The sequence below is a fragment of the Gopherus flavomarginatus genome, chromosome 8 (genome assembly GCF_025201925.1).
Source record: "Gopherus flavomarginatus isolate rGopFla2 chromosome 8, rGopFla2.mat.asm, whole genome shotgun sequence".
Classification (NCBI taxonomy): domain Eukaryota; kingdom Metazoa; phylum Chordata; order Testudines; family Testudinidae; genus Gopherus; species Gopherus flavomarginatus.
Window position 1 is genome coordinate 39509993 of NC_066624.1, and position 21062 is coordinate 39531054.

The 21062-nt window shown below is 42.6% G+C and overlaps 1 protein-coding gene and 1 long non-coding RNA gene across 7 annotated transcripts in view; one reads left to right on the forward strand and one right to left on the reverse strand.

The window, feature by feature from the left end:
• The first annotated feature begins 8315 nt into the window (after positions 1 to 8315).
• On the forward strand, positions 8316 to 13391 carry LOC127056234 (uncharacterized). Its single transcript, XR_007775755.1, has 2 exons — positions 8316 to 8428; positions 13159 to 13391. It is a non-coding gene; the product is annotated as an uncharacterized LOC127056234 (long non-coding RNA).
• A 1512-nt stretch (positions 13392 to 14903) lies between these two features.
• The window catches only part of RAB9B (RAB9B, member RAS oncogene family), a 39473-nt gene continuing 33314 nt past the window's right edge, over positions 14904 to 21062 (reverse strand). For all 6 annotated transcript variants that reach the window (XM_050963754.1, XM_050963750.1, XM_050963749.1 and 3 more), the window contains one exon: positions 14904 to 17765. In XM_050963754.1, coding sequence (XP_050819711.1) covers positions 17124 to 17729 — 606 coding nt within the window. In that variant the 5' untranslated portion in view covers positions 17730 to 17765 and the 3' untranslated portion in view covers positions 14904 to 17123. The remainder of the gene's footprint in view (positions 17766 to 21062) is intronic.

Below are 21062 nucleotides of genomic sequence, written 5' to 3' on the forward strand. Positions count from 1 at the left end.
TCAAAACTAAGTGATTGGGCAACAAAATGGCAAATGAAATTTAATGTGGATAAACGTAAAGTAATGCACATTGGAAAAAATAACCCCAACTATACATACAATATGATGGGGGCTAATTTAGCTACAATGAGTCAGAAAAAAGATCTTGGCATCATCTTGGATAGTTCTCTGAAGATGTCCACGCCGTGTGCAGAGGCGGTCAAAAAAGCAAACAGGATGTTAGAAATCATTAAAAAGGGGATAGAGAACAAGGCTGAGATTATATTACTGCCCTTATATAAATATATGGTACGCCCACATCTTGAATACTGCGTACAGATATGGTCTCCTCACCTCAAAAAAGATATTCTAGCACTAGAAAAGGTTCAGAAAAGGGCAACTAAAATGATTAGGGGTTTGGAGAGGGTCTCAAATGAGGAAAGATTAAAGAGGCTAGGACTCTTCAGCTTGGAAAAGAGGAGACTAAGGGGGGATATGATAGAGGTATATAAAATCATGAGTGATGTTGAGAAAGTGGATAAGGAAAAGTTATTTACTTATTCCCATTATACAAGAACTACGGGTCACCAAATGAAATTAATAGGTAGCAGGTTTAAAACAAATAAAGGAAGTTCTTCTTGACGCAGCACACAGTCATCTTGTGGAACTCCTTACCTGAGGAGGTTGTGAAGGCTAGGACTATAACAGTGTTTAAAAGCAGCAAAGAATCCTGTGGCACCTTATAGACTAACAGACGTTTTGGAATAGTCTATAAGGTGCCACAGGATTCTTTGCTGCTTTTACAGATCCAGACTAACACGGCTACCCTCTGATACTTGAGTGTTTAAAAGGGAACTGGAAAAATTCATGGTGGTTAAGTCCATAAATGGCTATTAGCCAGGATGGGTAAAGAATGGTGTCCCTAGCCTCTGTTTGTCAGAGGATGGAGATGGATGGCAGGAGAGTGATCACTTGATCATTGCCTGTTAGGTTCACTCCCTCTGGGGCACCTGGCATTGGCCACTGTCGGTAGACAGTTACTGGGCTAGATGGACCTTTGGTCTGACCTGGTACGGCCGTTCTTATGTTCTTATGTTCTCCTTCCATTCTGCTGCTCAGTTCTTCCCTGGCTGAGGTAAGGAAGATGGCTGGGTTGCATCTAGCAAATGTTTGTTTCATCCTTAGGCTATTGACTGAGGAAGGAGGTAGACACAACTCTCACAACGCCTGTAAATTGGCTTCTGTACCCAAAGATTGGAAGTTAGCTAATGTAACACCAATACTTAGAAAGGATTCTAGAGGTGATCCTGGCAATTACAGACCAGTAAGTCTAATGTCAGTACCAGGTAAATTACTTGAAACAATTGTAAAGAATAAAACCGTCAGACAGATAGAAGAACATAAATTGTTAGGCAAAAGTCAACATGGTTTCTGTAAAGGGAAACCATGTCTTACTAATCTATTAGAGTTCTTTGAAGGGGTCAACAAACATGTGGACAAGGGGGATCCAGTGGACATAGTGTACTTAGATTTCCAGAAAGCCTTTGACAACATCACTCATCAAAGGCTCTTATGTAAACTAAGTTGTCATGGGATAAGAGAGAAGATCCCTTCATGGATTGAGAACTGGTTAAAAGACAGGGAACAAAGGATAGGAATAAATGGTAAATTTTCAGAATGGAGAGGAGTAACTAGAGGTGAGTCCTAGAACCAATCCTATTCAACTTCTTCATAAACGATCTGGAGAAAGGGGTAAAAAGTGAGGTGGCAAAGTTTGCAGATGATACTAAACTGCTCAAGATAGTTAAGACCAAAGCAGACTGTGAAGAACTTCAAAAAGATCTCACAAAACTAAGTGATTGGGCAACAAAATGGCAAATGAAATTTAATGTGGATAAATGTAAAGTAATGCACATTGGGAAAAATAACCCCAACTATACATACAATATTATGGAGGTTAATTTAGCTACAACTAACCAGGAAAAAGATCTTGGTGTCATCAGGGATAGTTCTCTGAAGACATCCATGCAGTGTGCAGCGGCAGTCAAAAAAGCAAACAGGATGTTAGGAATCTTTAAAAAGAGGGTAGAGAATAAGATGGAGAATATCTTATTGCCCTTATATAAATCGATGGTATGCCCACATCTCGAATACTGTGTACAGATGTGGTCTCCTCATCTCAAAAAATATATACTGGCATTAGAAAAGGTTCAGAAAAGGGCAACTAAAATGCTTAGGGGGTTGGAATGGGTTGCATATGAGGTGAGATTAAAGAGGCTGGGACTTTTCAGCTTGGAAAAGACAAGACTAAGGGGGGATATGATAGAGGTATATAAAATCATAAGTGATGTGGAGAAAGTGAATAAAGAAAAGTTATTTATTTGTTCCCATAAGATAAGAACTAGGGGCCACCAAATGAAATTAAGGGGCAGCAAGTTTAATACAAATAAAAGGAAGTTCTTCTTCACACAGCACACAGTCAACCTGTGGAACTCCTTGCCTGAGGAGGTTATGAAGGCTAGGACTGTAACAGGGTTTAAAAGAGAACTGAATAAATTCATGGAGGTTAAGTCCATTAATCATTATTAGCCAGAATGGGTAAGGAATGATGTCCCTAGCCTCTGTTTGTCAGAGGGTGGTAATGGACACCAGGAGAGAGATCACTTGATCATTAACTGTTAGGTTCATTCCCTCTGGGGCAGCTGGCATTAGCCACTGTCAGTAGACAGGATACTGGGCTGGATGGACCTTTGGTCTGACCCAGTACGGCCGTTCTTATGTTCTTAGAGAGTTTTGGGGGCTTTATTCCACTCTTCTTTCCCTGGTTGAGATATAGACTGTTGCAGAAGTGGAGAGGGCCTGCTCAAACTAAATAGCTCCTGCAAAGAAGTGAGTGTTCCTGTCCACTGTTTTGGGATGATTTACCATGGAACTAAGGAAGGAAGCTACTACTGATTCCTAGTCTTTAGTCTCCTCCTTGTGGCTGAAATCAGCAGTGCCATCATCCTTGTCCAAAGCAATGGGTCACCCCACCCTCAGGAGCTTTCTCTTGGCATAATGCTTTGAATTTGTTCAGCATTCTTTCACCAGAGAATTCTCACCCTACATCTGTCAGCTAAATATGAGTAGGCCCATTTCCTACACCTTAGAGCACAGCAACCAAAAGAGATGAGAGAAAAATTGGTGCAGCTGACAGAACTTGGGGTATAGTCAGTGTCTGCATCACATTTGTTAAAAACATGCACAAAATATATCACATGGGGCTAAATATTTCCCCAGACCATACTATTTTGAGTACATATTTGCATTATCAATTGTGTTTAGAAGATTACTGCTACTTTTGGTCAAAATTAGATAATGTTTCTATAAGTTATGGCCCTTTTTGAGTTTATGATTTCTTTGGATTGGACACTCGATAATATTTAAACATATCGTAGTACAGAAACACTGCATCGCTTCCAGCATCTACACTCACCCTGGTGATGATCACCAGATATGTGCCTAACAGGTGGTAACAATGAATTTTTTTCGAGCTGATGGGTTATCCCTTGGTGCCCAATATGGGTCCAAGCTGGCACACTACAATTACAAATTAGCTTAGTTTAATACACAGTAACGCTTCAGAAAAGCTGCCAGCACATCAGTTGTGGGTGTAACAGAGCATACAAGTAAAGAGCAGAGCAGGAAGGCAGGCATAGCCAAGCAACTCGATGGGCTTCTCAGCTGCAAAGTGGACAGGACAAAGGACATAAACCCCTAGAAATGCTCTGGTTTTCATCAGCAGTCCAAGGAGTGGAGTTGTGGATGGGCACTCCAACTGGGTCTATTGAGTATCTCCTTCCGCCCTCCAATACACCCATCTGGTTTCTACTGATGTATCCAAGGGTAGAAGTTAACCCTTAACTAAGATCCGATTATCAAAATGCTCAATGACTGGGAGGGACAAGGAATTTGAAGTCCTTGTAGAAAGGATTCAATAAAGCTAAATCAAATATTTCTACAGCAATGTGTGCATGGTGCTTTACAGACAATTAGAGATACGGATTGTGGCCCAGATCTTCAAAGGTCTTTAGGTATCTAACTGCCACTGAAATCACTGAATCACTGAATCCTAGAAATATTGGACTGGAAGGGACCTCAATAGGTCATCTAGTCCAGTCCTCTGCACTCATGGCAGGATTAAGTAATAACTAGACCATTCCTGACAGCTATTTGTCTAACCTGTTCTTAAATATCTCCAGTGATGGTGTCATAATCTATTCCCAGATTTGGACCTTAGCGTCCAAAATATGGGGGTTAGCATGAAAACCTCCAAGTTTAGTTACCAGCTTGGACCTGGTAAAGCTGCCACCACCCAAAAAATTAGAGTGTTTTGGGGCACTCTGGTCCCCCCAAAAACCCTCCCTGGGGACCCCAAGACCCAAATCCCTTGAGTCTCACAACAAAGGGAAATAAACCTTTTCCCTTCCCCCCTCCAGGTGTTCCTGGAGAGATACACAGAAGCAAGCTCCGTGAATCTAAACAGAGGGATTCCACCCTCTCTATTTCCAGTCCTGGAAACAGAAGTACTCCCCTCTTCACCCAGAGGGAATGCAAAGTCAGGCTAGTAAATCTAACACACACAGATTTCCCCCTGACTTCTTCCTCCCACCAATTCCCTGGTGAGCACAAACTCAATTCCCTGGAGTTCCCCACTAAAGAAAAACTCCAACAGGTCATAAAAGAAAGCTTTATGTAAAAAGAAAGAAAAATACATAAAAATGGTCTCTCTGTATTAAGGTGACAAATACAGGTCAATTGCTTAAAAGAAATATGAATAAACAGCCTTATTCAAAAAGAATACAATTCAAAGCACTCCAGCAACTACACACATGTAAATACAAAAAAAAAACATAAATCACTATCTGATCTTTTGTACTTACAACTGGGAAACAGAAGATTAGAAAGGTAGGAAACAGAGATCCTCTCATAGCCGAGAGAGAGATAGGCACAAGACCAAGAAAAAAGGACTCACACACAAACTTCCCTCCACCCAAATTTGAAAAAGTCTTGTTTCCTGATTGGTCCTCTGGTCAGGTGTTTCAGGTTACTTCTTTCCAGGTGAAAGAGACATTAACCCTTAGCTATCTGTTTATGACAGATGGGTATTCCACAACCTCCTTAGATAATTTGTTCCAGCGCTTAACTATCCTTACAGTTGGGAAGTGTTTCGTAATATCTAACCTAAATCTCCCTTGCTGCAATTTAAGCCGATTTCATTAGGCCTGCTGACTTGAAGACATCTAACTTGTCTACACAATTCCTAACTTGTTCTTTTTCTAGTTTAGCCTCAGATCCTACCCCCATTTAAATGGATGTAAACTATATTAGTTATCCAATCACAGCTAACTTTTCTGTTGAAAATTGAAACAAAAAAAAAGCATTTAACATTCAGACATTGCTGCATTTTCTGTCATTGTCTTTCACTCCTCTCTGGGTAATGGGCCTCCCCTGTCCTTGGTTTTCTTCTTGCTTCTCATTTATTTGTAAAATGTTTTCTTTTTTCTTTTTTCCTTTATGTCCCAAGCTAATTCAATCTCATTTTGTCCATTGACCTTTCTAATTTTTTTCCTACATGCCTGGTTAAGCCAGGGTGGTCTCTTACCATACTTCCTATCTTTCCTACTCATTGGGACCATTTGCTCTTGTGCCCTTAATAAAGTTTCTTTTTTAAAACTGCCAGCTGTTCTTAACTCTTTTTTCTCTTAGATTTGCTTCCCACGGGATCTTACCTACCAATTCTGAGTTTGCAAAAATCTCCCTTCTTGAAGTCCATTGTCTTTATTCTGATGTTTTCTCTCCTACCATTCCTTAGAATCATGAACTCAACCATTTTGCAATCACTTTCATCCAAGATGCCTTCCACCTTCAAATTCTCAACTAGTCCCTATTAATCAGAATCAAATCCAGAATAGCCTCACCCTTTGTTGCTTTCTCCGTCTTTTGTAATAAAAAGTTGTCTCCAACTCCAATGCATTCCAAGATCTTGTTGGATAATCTGTGCCCTGCTGTATTTCCAGCCCCCCCACCAACAGATGCCTGGGTAGTTGAAGATCCACATCACTACCAAGTCCTGTGTTTTGTATGATTTTTAGTTGTTTAAAAAAAAGCCTCATCCACCTCTTCTTCCTGGTTTGGTGGTCTGTAGTAGACCCCTACTATGACATCCCCCTTGTATTTTACCCCCTTTATCCTCACCCAGAGCCTTTCAACAGATCTGCCTCCCACTTCTATCTCAATCTCAGTGCAAGCATAGACATTTTTGATATACAAGGCATCATCTTCCTTTTTTTCTCTGTGTCTTTCCTATACCACTATACTCATTATGTTGCAGTTGTGATTATTCACTAGAATTTCTAGTTCTTCCTGTTTATTCCCCATACTTCTTGCATTAGTATACAGCCACCTAAGATGGTCATTAGATTTCCCCTCTATAGTCCCTCATCTGTCCCTGCTACAAATGTCCAGATTTCCCCTCAGATGACACCCACTTGATTAGCAGAGCCACCACACATCCAGCAGCATGTGCTCATGTGCCCCTCCCCCTGCTTTGTAGCCACATTGCTCCTGCCAGCTGTGCAGGGGGCAGGGGCGGCTCCAGGCACCAGCACGCCAAGTGCGTGCCTGGGGCAGCAAGCCACGGGGGGCACTCTGCTGTGCCTGCAGAGGGTCCGCTGGTCCTGCGGCTTCGGTGGACCTCCCGCAGGTGTGCCACCGAATCTGCGGGACCGGGGACCTCCCGCAGGCAAGCCGCTGAAGGCAGCCTGCCTGCCATGCTTGGGGCGGCAAAATACCTAGAGCCGCCCCTGGCAGGGTGTGTGTGTGTTGATGTCGGGGTTTTCCCCTTCCCCCACCCCTGTACCCCATCTCCACAGAGAAGGGGAGAGGGGCAGCAGGATTCAGGACACAGAGCAGGAGAGCCTTCTGAGTGAGTGAGTGCTTTAAAGAGACAGCGCACAGCCTCGACGACTTCCCCAGCAGCCAGCTCACACAATCTGTGTCTCACTCTCTCTCACACAGTCACTTTCTCCCACCCCCCGTTTTCCCTTGCTCATGTACCCCATCTCCACAGAGTAGGGCAGGGTGAGACAGGGCTCAGGACAGAGCAGGAAAGCTTTCCGCACACACAGCACATGGCGTCTCTTAGGAACTTCCCCAGCAGCCAGCACACACACTGTCCTGCTCACTCTCACACACACACCACACTGTCCCCATTTCTTTCTCTCTCACTCACACATGCACACTCATTATTGCGGTTGTCACTTCTGGGTATTTCCTGCAATGCACATATATTCTCTAATTTTATTCTTTCAAAGTGTGTTATTTTACTGGTCTACATCTTTCATAATTTTTATTTCTCTTATACTTAAATTTAGTTCTTTGAGTAGTGAGTTCTAAAACCCTAACTTCTCTGGCTGGAGTAACTATCCCTATGGTAACTTTTTAGAAAATATGTATAATATCTAGGTTTTGTGTTTCTACTGGTGGCGCACATCTGCACACACCTCAGTGCACACAATAAAATTTATTCTGCACATGGATGGAAAAAAATTAGAGGGAACATTGGCTTTAATCCTTCTTTAAAGTTTATTTAACCAAGTTCCGGACCAGCCAAACCATGCCTGAAATGAGTTTAGCTGCAACTTAATTAGAACACAGTTCAATGGCCAGTGCTGAAGAAACCCAAATGTTTACCAGAAGCTCATGCTTTCCTTGTTTTCAGACAAGGGGTCATACAGGGAATGCTCCCATCAGATGGAGCTGATTAGCTCACATCCAGTTGCTGTCCACCCTCCCTCTGTATGAACCTTGACAGAGACTAATGCTGTATACACACAGCCTTCAGCCAAAGAACTTCACAGCCATTTCCAAAGATGGCTGAAGTATCATTTCCCTAATTTTACAGCTCGGGGAACATAGGCACAGGAAGACCAAGCAACTTACCTGAGGCCACAAAGGCCATCACTAGTGCTGGAAGCAGCCCCTCCTCCAACCGCTAACCCATGCCATTGCTGAATCCTACTCAGCACAGGGCAGCAGTGAGCTAGCTATAACTGTGCGCCTAGAGGAGAATACATAAATAATGTTGGCCCTTACAGTTGCAGTGGGAGCTAAAATAAAAGTCAAAGTGAGATAATGCTGGATTCATGCAGTTAGAGTGGCTATTTCAGGCAAATGTTGGACATTGATAGTAAAGCCTTCTTAGAAACAGCACTGCTCCAGTTTGACAATTACTGGGAATTTCTCTTACCACATCCTCTGACGCCCGCATGAAAACAGGCTCTTTGATATGAAGGGTATGCTTGTGTTCATTTGGGATAAAATGTGCTTTGCAGGGTGCTTATGCATAGGGAAGCACACTGTGCCTCACCAGCCTAGGAACATTCTAGAGAAGGCCAGGGGGAAAGGGGTGAGCTCAGCATGTGAAATGGAGAACTATGAGCATGTGATAAATAAACCCATATATGGAAAGGTTAACTGATTGGTTAGAGGTTCATGTTATGTAACTTGTTATGTAAGTGCCATGTGCTATAAAATAGCAAGGGGAAGGGTCCTTGCTGGAGGGGACTCTGCCTGATTCTTTGTACCAGGCGCTTGCCTTGTGCACATATTGAATAAAGCCTTGTTGAATTGAACTGAATCGAATTGCATTGAATCACATAGCATCAAATCAAAGTCCCTTGATTCTACCCAGCATCAGACTCACTGGGAACCACCAAATCCCAACAGTTTCCTGGCGCAGCAAGCAGGGTGAGAAATATCTTTCAGGATCATGACCTACAATAAAATTAGAGGGTGAGATTGTTCATTTTTTATTTAGTTGTGTCTCTCTGACCTGACTGGTGACTCTCATACCTTTTGTAGTAAGCAAGTCTAGGTGCCAGGGAATTCAAGGGGTTTGTTTCAGTCTTAAGACATTGTACCTGGCTAAGCTGTAAGTTCCTCAGACTAAGTGCTGTTGAAGTGGGAAATCAAAGAGGCTGTAAGGACCAACAGTTAGTGTAGGGGCAGATATATCCATCAGTACCTCTAGCTAATGTGTTGGCTGGCCCAGATCTCCTAATTGGACATTGTAATTGTGCAGATCAAATAAATTGGAAAAAGGATTAATCTGCTGATTGGTCATTTTAGTCTGGGGTGTTTGATTTGAATACATTGTTATTAGTCTGTAAACAGGATTGTGTTTAAAAATTTGGAGATTGGAGGATATTTAGGTTAAAAAAAAAAAGGAAAGATGAAGGGATATAATGATCCACAATATGAAGAATATATGGCTAGTGCTTTTATAACTATTTGTAGCAGTACATTTATTAGTTTTCTTGTGGAGATATTTTGGCTATATGATTGAAATAAAGAAAGACAAAATGGCTGGTATGTGTTTAATTGTTGATTATGAACAGCTGGTTAGAAAGTGTGATATGCTAAAAGGAAGGGTGGGAGAGTCAGAAGCAGAGGTAGAAAAACTGCAAGCAGAAGCAAAAACGTATAAAGAAGCAGACTTGCAGGGAAAGAGATCTTGTCCCTCAGCACCTTTGGACCTTACATGTGTAACATGGGGATATCAGTCTAGTTTCATGGCTCCAGTGAGAGTGCACATTGTCCCTAATCCTAATCCAGGGGAAGGGGACCCTGCTACTGTTAGCACACTCCTATAGCACACTCCTATGAGCCCTTCTGACTTGCTGAGCGTGTTAAAAAAATTGCCATCTTTGCAGCTTAAACCCGCCCTTCCGGGGAAATGTACAAGAGTGGATGATAGAGGGAGGCTTATATGCTTTTGATGATCACATAGTGTTTTCAACCTTGGACATTAGCAATGGCTTTTGGTCTGTTCCTGTGCACCCTGACAGTCAATTTTGGTTTGCATTCACTGTTAAAGGGAAGCAATATACCTTTACTCGCCTAAGCCAGGGTTTTCATAACTCACCTAATTTGTTTCATAGAAAGTTAGCTGATGTGCTGGCAAAGCTGCCAGACATGATTTCGTGTGTTGTACAGTATGTTGATGATCTTCTTGTCTCCTCACCAGATTGCAAATACACATGAAAGACTTAGAAGTGATCCTGCAACACTTGGCAGACAGTGGGGTAAAATGTAATGCTAGAAAAGCTCAGATTGCAAAGGAGGAAGTATCCTATCTGGGGTATCTAATATCCAAGGGGTACAAATGTTTAACTGTTGACCGCATTGAGGCTATTAATGCATGCCCATGACCGATTAAGGTCAGGGGAGTTAGGAAAGAGTTGGGGCTATTTAATTTCTGCCAAACTCAAATCCCAAATTATTCAAGGACTGTCCAGCCCCTTAATAATCTCCTGAAGGGTGCTGCTGGACCACATGATGCAATTGAATGGACACTTGAATGTGAACAGGCATTTACCACATTGAAACAGAGGCTAAGTACTGTCCCAGGGTTGGGACTTCCTAACCCATTAATTCCTTTTACATTGTACACGCATGTCAGAGAAAGACACGTGACAGCAGTGTTAATGCAAAAACATGGGGACAAACAGCGCCCAGTAGCATACTACTCTTCTAAACTAGATGCTGTCACTCAAGCAATGCCACCATGCCTCCAGGTGGTGGAAGGAGCTTCTGTGGCCCTAAGTCAGGCCTTACCACTTATTGGTGTGCAAGATGTAAATATTGTCATGCCTCACGCTGTCCTTGCTATTTTATCAGGAAAGAAATCTTCAGCAGTCCATGTGGCAAGATGGACTCGATGGGAAACGAGCTTGCTAATGCCTTCGGTATATCTGCAACAAGCGTTGTTGCTAAACCCTGCCACCCTCATACCTACCACAAGTGAGGGACACCCGCATCATTGTTGCCTTAAGGAAGAGCCCATGAACCTTCCATTGGTAAAAGAAACTAAAATACCTGATGCCCCTTGCCTATACGTGGATGGTTCTTCCTTCTATGTGGACAGCAAGCGATACACAGGATGGGGCCGTTTGTACTCAAGATGGGCAACTGGTGGTGCATGGCAGTTTACCTGGAGCATCAGCCCAAGTAGCAGAACTACAGGCATTAGTTGCAGCATGTGAAGCTGCGGAAGGTCATGCTATAAACATATATACTGATTCTAGATATGCGTTTGGGGTTGTACATGATTACATTAACCTGTGGGTAAATCGGGGATTCCTGACAAGTACAGGATCCCCAACAGTGGAGAAACTTCATGCAGCCATGCAGAAACCTACCAAAGTAGCAGTGATAAAAGTGAAGGCCCATACAAAAGGGACAGCAAGGGGAACTGAAGGGCAGATGAACTAGCTAAACAAGCAGCAGTGCAAGATAAAGAGACCCAATTGATTGCTGCAACACAGCCTCTCATAAAAACCCCAAACTTTTTTAAAATACAGGACATTCAACACGCTGCACCAAGGGCAGAGAAGTGGTTATGGATGGACAATAGGGGCAAACTGTGTGATGATAACACCTGGAGAGGTCCAGGGAACACATTAGCGTTACCAAATGTGCTAATGGGAACTATGATACAAGTGTATCACATGTTGAAACATGATGGAGCATGATGGGTTATCCACCAGATGTTGGACACCTGGTAGCATCCTAAGCTTAATGCAAATATGCATAATTATGTGAGATGTGTAACATGAAAATGCAACATCAGCCAAGACCAACACAGCCCTTCATGCAGTTACAAATAGATTTCATTGGACCCCTGCCATTGGGCAGAGGAAAAGAATATGTTTTGGTAATCATGGATCACTTTACTAAGTGGCTAGAAGCTTTCCCAGTGGCTAAGGCCATTGTGTCTGATGTAGTTAAACTATTGATGCCTTTGATATTCATAGTTTAAAACTGATGTAGAAATTTTTGTGGTCCACTAATGGTTTTGAGTGGTTTCTGAAACTTGAAAAAAATTTTAGAGGTGTCATCTTAATAATGCTGCAGTGGCTTTCAGTGTTTTATTGATGTAATCACTTGGGGAGGAGCCACTGGATCAGTTGTAAATGCCATTACTCAAATCTAACAATGGGGCCTGGGTTGAAAATTTGTTAGTAGCAGGAATGACCGTTTATTGTGGTGAGAGTGGGGCTCATGTCTAATCAAGTTAGATATCACCTTAACTCTGCAACACAGTTGGTCAGGTCCTCACTGTTGTACTCAGCCATCTATTAAAAACTACTAAAATGTATAGGCAAGCATTGGTCTAGGCGTGTGGAAAAATTGTGTTATCTTCCTGGCATAGTATTATCCTGGTGTTCAACATGAAAGTTGCAGCCCTGATAGGAGACTCACTCATGCCACAGGTGCCATGTTGGGTGAGAGCTGCAGTTCTCAAAGACAGAATGTCTTCACCTTGGATGGTGGAAGGGGAGTGGTCCCTATCGATAATAGGGGTATGTTGAGATGGTCATTGCGTCCTTGGAGGGGTGTTAATTCCTCAACGGGAGACTCAGTCAGTGCACCCACTCCCATTCTCATGTCACAGACACCTGTGTAAAATAAGGGCCGGAGATAACTATATGGCTTTCCCATGGGACCAATGTTCCATCCTGGAGGATGGGTTTTGTGTATGGGAAACCTAAAGTCAGGACAAGCCTTATCTCAAATGTTGAGACCTGACTTAATGGTGCATGTAATGTTTGATTTAATGGGTGATATAGCAGTGAGGAAGGACTCCACTATCTGGTGTGGATTTGGGTGGTTAACTTTGGCAGGTAAGCCTTGCTTAAACATCTCATTCTTCCTATTGTGTTAAGCCTTTTAGAAGAAATATTATGAAAAGTGGTAAGGCAATTACAGTAATTCAGTGAATAAAAGGGTTTGCTATTGTGGAAACCAAAAAGATTCCATGGGGATAGATTTCAGTTGTGTTCTCGCAATGGTATTGGGACATTATTATTTTTATTGTAAATATTATGTATTATTTCATTCTGTTCTCAAAATCATAGTTAATTGTTGATAAAGTTAATTATTGCTCCTAATAAATACAAGGAAGTGGTGTTAGTGGGATCTAAGAATTGTTCTTAGCCCCAAAACCAAATGGGGGAGCTGAAGGTATGCTTGCATTCATTTTGGATAAAATGTGGTTTGCAGGGTGCTTATGCATAGGGAAGCACGCTGTGGCTTACCAGCCTAGGAACATTCTAGAGAAGGCCAGGGGGAAAGGGGATCTCAACCTGTGGAATGGAGAACTATGAGCATGTGATAAATAAACCCATATATGGAAAGGTTAAATCTGATTGGTTAGAGGTTTATATTAGGTAACTTAACTTGTTATGTAAGTGCCATGTGCTATAAAATAGCAAGGGGAAGGGTCCTTGTTGGAGGGGACTCTGCCTGATTCTTTGTACCAGGGGCTCTCCTTGTGCACATATTGAATAAAGCCTTGTTGAATTGAACTGAATCGAATTGCATTGAATCGCACTGCATCGAATCGAAGTCCCTTGATTCTACCCAGCATCAGACTCGCTGGGAACCACCAAATCCCAACAGATACTTTTAACACTTCGTCTGCCCCTAAAATGAAGTCCCATTCTTCTGGCTGTGGCATCAGCATCATTTCCACTGAAAACGTTTGCAAGGTGATAAGCAATCAGACTCTGTAACAGGATACAAGAAGAAACCAACAGGAAAATACATGTGTAGGCAAACTTGGTCAACTAGAAAGCCTGGCAGAGTTTCAGGGATCTCTCAGCCATTAAAGTGTTTATTTACTCAATCTACCAAACTGTGGTCTGGCTTTACAAGACTTCTGGCTTTGTGGCTAAATCCCTGGTGCTTGAAACTGCCAAGTGATGAATGTTTTAAACACACTGGTAGTGTCAATGCTCATTGATCATGTTAGGGTCAGATTGTGCCCGGGTGCTATATAGGTACACAAGAGGATGGTGCAAGATGTCCAATCAAGCCTTGATCCCACCAAGTTTGCAGGGCATAATCAGAGTCCCTGCACTTCCCCTAGCTGCTTTTCTTACACGATGATTCTTATTATAAATACTCAGAAATAACCAACCCCATTGCACACATGGCACTTGGATGCCTTGGTTACATTTCCCTGCCACATCTTAGACCAGACTTTCAGGTGATGTCAATTAGTAGCTCCACTGACTTCGAGATTTACACCAACTGAGGATAGTGGCCTAGTGACCAAAAAACAGCTGTGCTCTGAATTCACTTTATATATCCATGTTTTATTGGTTAAAATGAAGGTAAACTATCAGTTTTACAACCCCAGTTTCTTAGCAGCAGCAATCGCAGCAGAGAGTGTCAAGGAGGGGCCAGCCAAGACAAGCAGTTGGCAATCGACCTTTAATTAAGAATTCACGATCCTGGCTCTCCCAGGAAGTATGTGCGCATTGGTTGAAAATAAATTAAATGAATACACAGAAAATACTGTACTTGTTTTTAAAAATGGAGTTTACATACACACATACAGCTTTTTAAAAAATTAACCATATAGTTTGTTAAAAATAAACGAAAGACACTAACACACTACAGGATTATACAGACAGCTAGTAAATCCATATGCACAGTTCACATATGGTGAAGGTTTTCCAGCTTCAGCCATAAGCGTCAACAAGCACCCAAAGCACAGGAAGATACACTGCTGTGCATTCTCCCTCACACATCACAGCTTGTTCACATTAATTGTACTCTTTTGTAGAAAGGGTTGATGCTCAGACAGATCATGCAATAACCAGGCTGGAAAAGTAGCACGGTCAAAAAGAAAGGGGCTTCACTTAACATCTGGCCTAACTGGACTAAATACATTTAGGCTCCATCACTATGATTTATAAACATTCTAACACCTTTTAGCCCATCCACACTGGATCATCTTAGAAACTGGCTCAACTGGAATAACTTTTAAACATGGGTCCCAAATTTGTCTACACTAAATCTTTTAACCAGGACTGTAGGAGACAGAGTTTGGCTCATAGAATTTCCACTGCAATTATCCAGTACCATTACAATGAAGGCAAGGCCCTTAGTACCTCTGGGGGCGCCTGTGGAAATCCAAGATTGCTAAATAAAAATAGTATAAGCAAAGTGTAACTAGGGAGATGCAGGGCACCCTGGTCAACACCATGGGTCTGATTTTCCAAAAGGATCAAGCACTGCCCCATTTAGGTTGATGGAAGTTGCAGGTGCCCAACATCACTAAAATTAGGCCCCACCCTTATAGTACCTTTGCAGCTATCATCACTTCCACATTATTGCCCTGCAAAGAGAGGGGACTTATCTTGTGTTAATGCAAAGTACACACTCCCCCTGCAGAGCAGGAGCCTAGAAGCAACTGAGACTAACTTCCATTGTCCAGCAGACAAAGTTAACAAAGCTGCTGTATTTGAGCTGTGAGACTTACCATCAAGGCTCACACAGGGGAACCTGGGATCAGCTGCGCCTATGATGGCTGCGCTCCTCACCATTGAGATGACTACAGGGGAGCTCTCTCCGACACAGGTCTCTCTACAGTTACAGACAAGAGTCATCAGAACAGAATCTTGAATAAACAGAGAATAAATCTGCAGAATACATAGTAGCAAGCAAGCACTGATCCCAATGCTACAGATGGATAGCTTGAGACTGGTAGCCACATACAGGCCCTGGGTTAGCAAAGCCCCGGGGTTTATTTGTAATATGTTTTCTCTGCAAAATTTTGATTTTCAGCCATTTTGAGGCTGCCCAGAGCTCCTCCCCACTGATTGGAGCCAGTCATCCGGGTAAGGAAGATTCAATTAGCTGAAATGGCTTCCCTACCACTCAAATCTATCAACCAGATCACTAAGACTGCAGTAAATGCAGAATTCACTGAACTCCTCACCCTTTTGGAGAAAACAGGACAGTGCAATGAGACACCTGTTAGGTCTGTACTCCTCACCAGCAATTAACTCCCAGTATCCTGGCTGCTCTTAGATCCTGCAGAGAGCAGATTTAATTGATTCAGAGCTGCAGCATCCAGATTAAAGGAGATGAGTTGAAGTGGCTTAAGACAGTGACCCTTGGGCTAACAAAGCACAGCCAGAACCAGGGCCGCTACACTAGCGCACCTACGAAAGGGTGGTTTTACAGGCCCAGTCATCTGCACTTCTAGGAGTTGTCACTCAGTCCATCGACAGTGTAGGAGCCTGTGGCTGGGGCCATGATCTGTTGGTAATTACATGGCACAGAGACCCACGAAAGATTCACACAGAGTCTACTGTCCTCCACATTCATTCTAAAGCCTTCCTCACAGGTAAGACATTGAGACTATGAGTGAGGTAGGATTTGCCCAGTGTCACCCAAAAGGTGAGGAACTCCATCTAGTGTTGAGCCTCAGGAAAAAAACAAGGGCACACACAAACTAGGAGGAGGCTAGTCACACTAGGAAAGTAACATCCATATGGAGCAAAGTTACATATGGGAAGAAAACTGACCATGGCAGGCAGCTGTCTAGAATTAAGGCTGCAACATTCAAACATACTCCACTCCCTCATACCCTGTTCTTCAAATTATTGGAATATTGTTACTTTCCAGTGTGATGCACTCATAGCATCATTCTACCACACAGCAAGTTTCTTTTGAGAGGGTCAGACAGACTAGGGCAGGGCAGGATGCCAGGGGATTAACCTAAGCAACAGAACTATGTCAGTCATTTCTGTACTTGGCACCCTCATGCCAATTAAAGGTTGAAATCTTCCCATTTGGTTTTATTATTTGCAGCAAACTGATCAAATCTTACTTTGGCAATGTACAGTCCTGAGGTGCAGTAGAGGTTAATGGGTTTAGTACTTTTCAGTTCATTAATAAAATAATGTGGGGAATGTCTAGCACTCTGCAAGTCTCATTTTGTGGCTAAATCTTGGCACAGACCATAATTTGCAACCCTCTCAGATTAACCCTATCCTTAGATCTGTTAGCAAGAAGGAAGGGAGGGGGGAGAATGACTTCCAAATGCACCTAACTAGATCTCTCCCCTAAATCCTTTTCTTCACACCCAGACTCCAACTGTAATTCAGCCAGAAAGGCTGCGACTCCTACAGCCAGTGACCTCACCCATTGTCCTTTCTGTCTGCATACCTCAGCATGCCCAAGAGCCATTTGCATGTGTTCTGTTTAAACAATCAGTCCTGGGTACAATCCCCAGGTGACTCCTAACAACATGAAGATCCTGATTTGGAACTGCTGTGCAGGTCAATAGTGTTCCCCAACATGCAATGCTCCAGCTGCTCCTCCACAGCCAGCACCTGCCGCACAGCTTCCTCAAAGGCCACTGCCACATTGGTGTCATCCTTGGCACTGGTTTCCAGGTAAGGGTAATTCCCATTTTCTAAACACCATGCTTGGGCCTCTTCTGTGGTCACCTGCCTCTCAAGTTTGTCTATCTTGTTGCCCAGGACCACAAATGGGAAGTGGCCAGGGTCCTTCACATCTGCATAATAGACAAACTCCTTCTGCCAGTTGCCCAAGTTCTCGAAGCTCTGGCGGTCATCTACACTAAAGGTCAGCAGGCAACAGTCTGCTCCTCTGTAAAAGGGGGTTCGCAGGCTCTTGAAACGCTCCTGCCCTGCTGTGTCCCAAATCTGGAGGGTCACAAAACGTCCATCCACTTCCAAATCGCGGTTTAAGAACTCTACCCCTATGGTGTGGAAAGCCTGCGAGTCAAACTTGTTGGTGACGTAACGGTTCATGAGGGAACTTTTCCCAACTCCACCGTCCCCCAGGAGAATGACTTTTAAGAGCAGGGACTTTCCAGTCATTGCAGCAACACAGGAGGGGTGCAGGAGTAAGACAACCTACAGATTTAAAAAAACAGAACAAACAGCTCCTTGAATAAATTCTAGTTGATCCACCAATTAATTTCTCTGCACAGGAACAAAAATTTCAGGTAATAAGCTGAGTTACAGAAGTGTATGATTGATTGAACAGCTACTTGTCCCTATAACCAGAATCACTGGAGCAGAAGAAGAAAATAATTTCTGTCCCTAAGGCCTGATCTACACTAGAAATTTAAGTCAGCTTAGCTGCATCGCTCAGGGGTGTGAAAAATCCTGAGTGGTTAAGCCAACTTAATCCCAAGTGTAAATAAACATTCTTCCATCGACCTAGCTACCACCTCTCAGGGAGGTGGATTACCTACATCAGTGGGAGAACCCCTCCGGTTAATGTAGTTAGTATCTACACTGAAGCACTATAGCCATGCAGCTGTATCCCTGAGGCACTTCAAAGTGTAGACAAGCCCTAAGACACACCTCAACTGTCCCATTCTGAGGAATGGTCCCATTTCATTTCAGAAAAAGAACCATGCAATGGAGGGTACAGAAAGTTATTTACACTAAAAAAAGGAATCACACAGCATTTTAAGTTCTGTGCCCTCACTGTAGGTCTTTGTCACACATTTTGCCTTGCATTTGGGTAGTTTGAGAAATACACCCCAAGAAGAAAGGACAGACTACTGATTTTATAGGAGTGCAGCACAGCACCATGAAGAAGATCCAACCACCTCCAACCTTGGCAGTCAATGGAGCTAAGGTATGTCAAAATCAAAGGCAAGTGGAACGGGGAGAAAGTGGTAAAGGGGATTTACTCACAGGTTGATTCACACAGTGCCCACACCACAAATAGATGAAAATTTTTAATTTACCTTTCTCCCTGACACTATGGAACTGCGATTCAGACAGTTTCCTCAAAAATTTTGGGAGATACTTGGCATTTTTATAAGATTTCACAATGTATTGTGACATTGTTCTGAGTCCTCTTAATTTAGGGAATTTCAGAAAAATTGAAGGGGTTGTACCGTACGACTGGAGAATTGCTAATATAGTTTCTATTTTTAAGAAAGGGAAAAGAAGTGATCCGAGTAACTATAGGCCTGTTAGTTTGACATCTGTAGTATGTAAGGTCTTAGAAAAAAATTTGAAGGAGAAAGTAGTTAAGGACATTGAGGTCAATGGTAATTGGGACAAAATACAACATGGTTTTACAAAAGGTAGATCGTGCCAAACCAACCTGATCTCCTTCTTTGAGAAGGCAATAGATTTTTTAGACAAAGGAAATGCAGTGGATCTAATTTACCTCGATTTTAGTAAGGCATTTGATACGGTTCCACATGGGGAATTATTAGTTAAACTGGAAAGGATGGGGATCAATATGAAAATTGAAAGGAAGATAAGGAATTGGTTAAAGGAGAGACTACAATGTGTCGTACTGAAAGGTGAATTGTCAGGCTGGAAAGAGGTTACTAGTGGAGTTCCTCAGGGATCGGTTTTGGGACCAATCTTTTTATTACTGATCTTGGCACAAAAAGTGGGAATGTGCTAATAAAGTTTGCGGATGACACAAAGCTGGGAGGTATTGCTAACACAGAGAAGGACTGGGATATCATACAGGAAGATCTGGATGACCTTGTAAACTGGAATAATAGTAATAGGATGAAATTTAATAGTGAAAAGTGCAAGGCCATGCATTTAGGGAGTAATAACAAGAATTTTAGTTATAAATTGAGGATACATCAGTTGGAAGTAACAGAGGAGGAGGAGGACCTCGGAGTATTGGTTGATCACAGGATGACTATGAGCCACCAATGTGATATGGCCGTTAAAAAAGCAAATGCGGTTTTAGGATGCATCAGGCAAAGTATTTCCAGCAAAGATAAGGAGGTGTTAGTATCATTATACAAGGCACTGGTGAGACCTCATCTGGAATACTGTGTGCAGTTCTGGTCTCCCATGTTTAAGAAGGATGAATTCAAACTGGAACAGGTACAGAGAGGGGCTATGAAGATGATCCAAGGAATGGAAAACTTGTCTTATGAAAGGAGACTCAAAGAGCTTGACTTGTTTAGCTTAACCAAAAGAAGGTTGAGGGGGGATATGATTGCTCTTTATAAATATATCAGAGGGATAAATATCAGGGAGGGAGAGAAATTATTTAAGCTTGGTACCGATGTGGACACAAGAACAAATGGATATAAACTGAACACTAGGAAGTTTAGACTTGAAATTAGACAAAGGTTTCTAACCATTAGAGGACTGAAATTCTGGAACAGCCTTCCAAGGGGAGTAGGGGGGCAAAAGACATATCTGGCTTTAAGACTAAGCTTGATTAGTTTATGGAGGGGATGGTATGATGGGATAGCCTAATTTTGGCAACTGATCTTTGATTATCAGCAGCTAAGTATGCCCAGTGGTCTGTGATGGGATGTTAGATGAGGTGGGATCTGAGTTACTACAGAGAATTCTTCCCTGGGTGCTGGCTGGTGAGTCTTGCCCACATGCTCAGGGTTTAGCTGATTGCCATATTTGGGGTTGGGAAGGAATTTTCCTCCGGGGCAGATTGGCAGAGCCCTGGAGGTTTTTCACCTTCCTCTGCAGCATGGGGCATGGGTCACTTGCTGGAGGATTCTCTGCACCTTGAGGTCTTCAAACCACAATTTGAGGACTTCAATAACTCAGACATAGGTTAGGGGTTTGTTACAGGAGTAGGTGGGTGAGATTCTGTGGCCTGCATTGTGCAGGAGGTCAGACTAAATGATCATAATGGTCCCTTTTGACCTTAAAGTCTATGAATTGGGATACTCCAACTTTTAGGGTTTGGCAGGAAAAAACCTGAAGTAAGCCTCTGTCACCTCCTCCTCTTTGTCATGAAGTACTCTATTTCCATGATTCAACCTTTAGTTCAGCAGTTTCAGGCAGGCTGGATTTCATGTCTCTGACTCGCTAAACTGATTGGTGGTTAAGGTCAAAAAGAGCTGATGTTAGTATAAGAGGAGTGGTTTGTTAGCTTATCTAAAGCACTCCAGGGAAACTAATTGACCCATGTTAAGCTGTAAGATTGTGTTTTCTCTTTCTGGGGAGTTCCCTATACAGCTCTGAAGGCTCTCTCAATCATGGAGCCCCTGTTTTTGTGCTGTTTTCTGCTTGCAATGCTTTTTTTCTGCTAAGGAGACTCGCGTGCGGAGCTTGGTACTTCTCCAACTGAGCGTGAGTAGTGTTTTTACTGTACTTCCTCTTTTTAAGGCTGTTTTTAAAGCAGTTATACAGAACTCTTGATATAGCATAAAAAAGTGATCAATTTAGAGTAGGCTCTTCAGA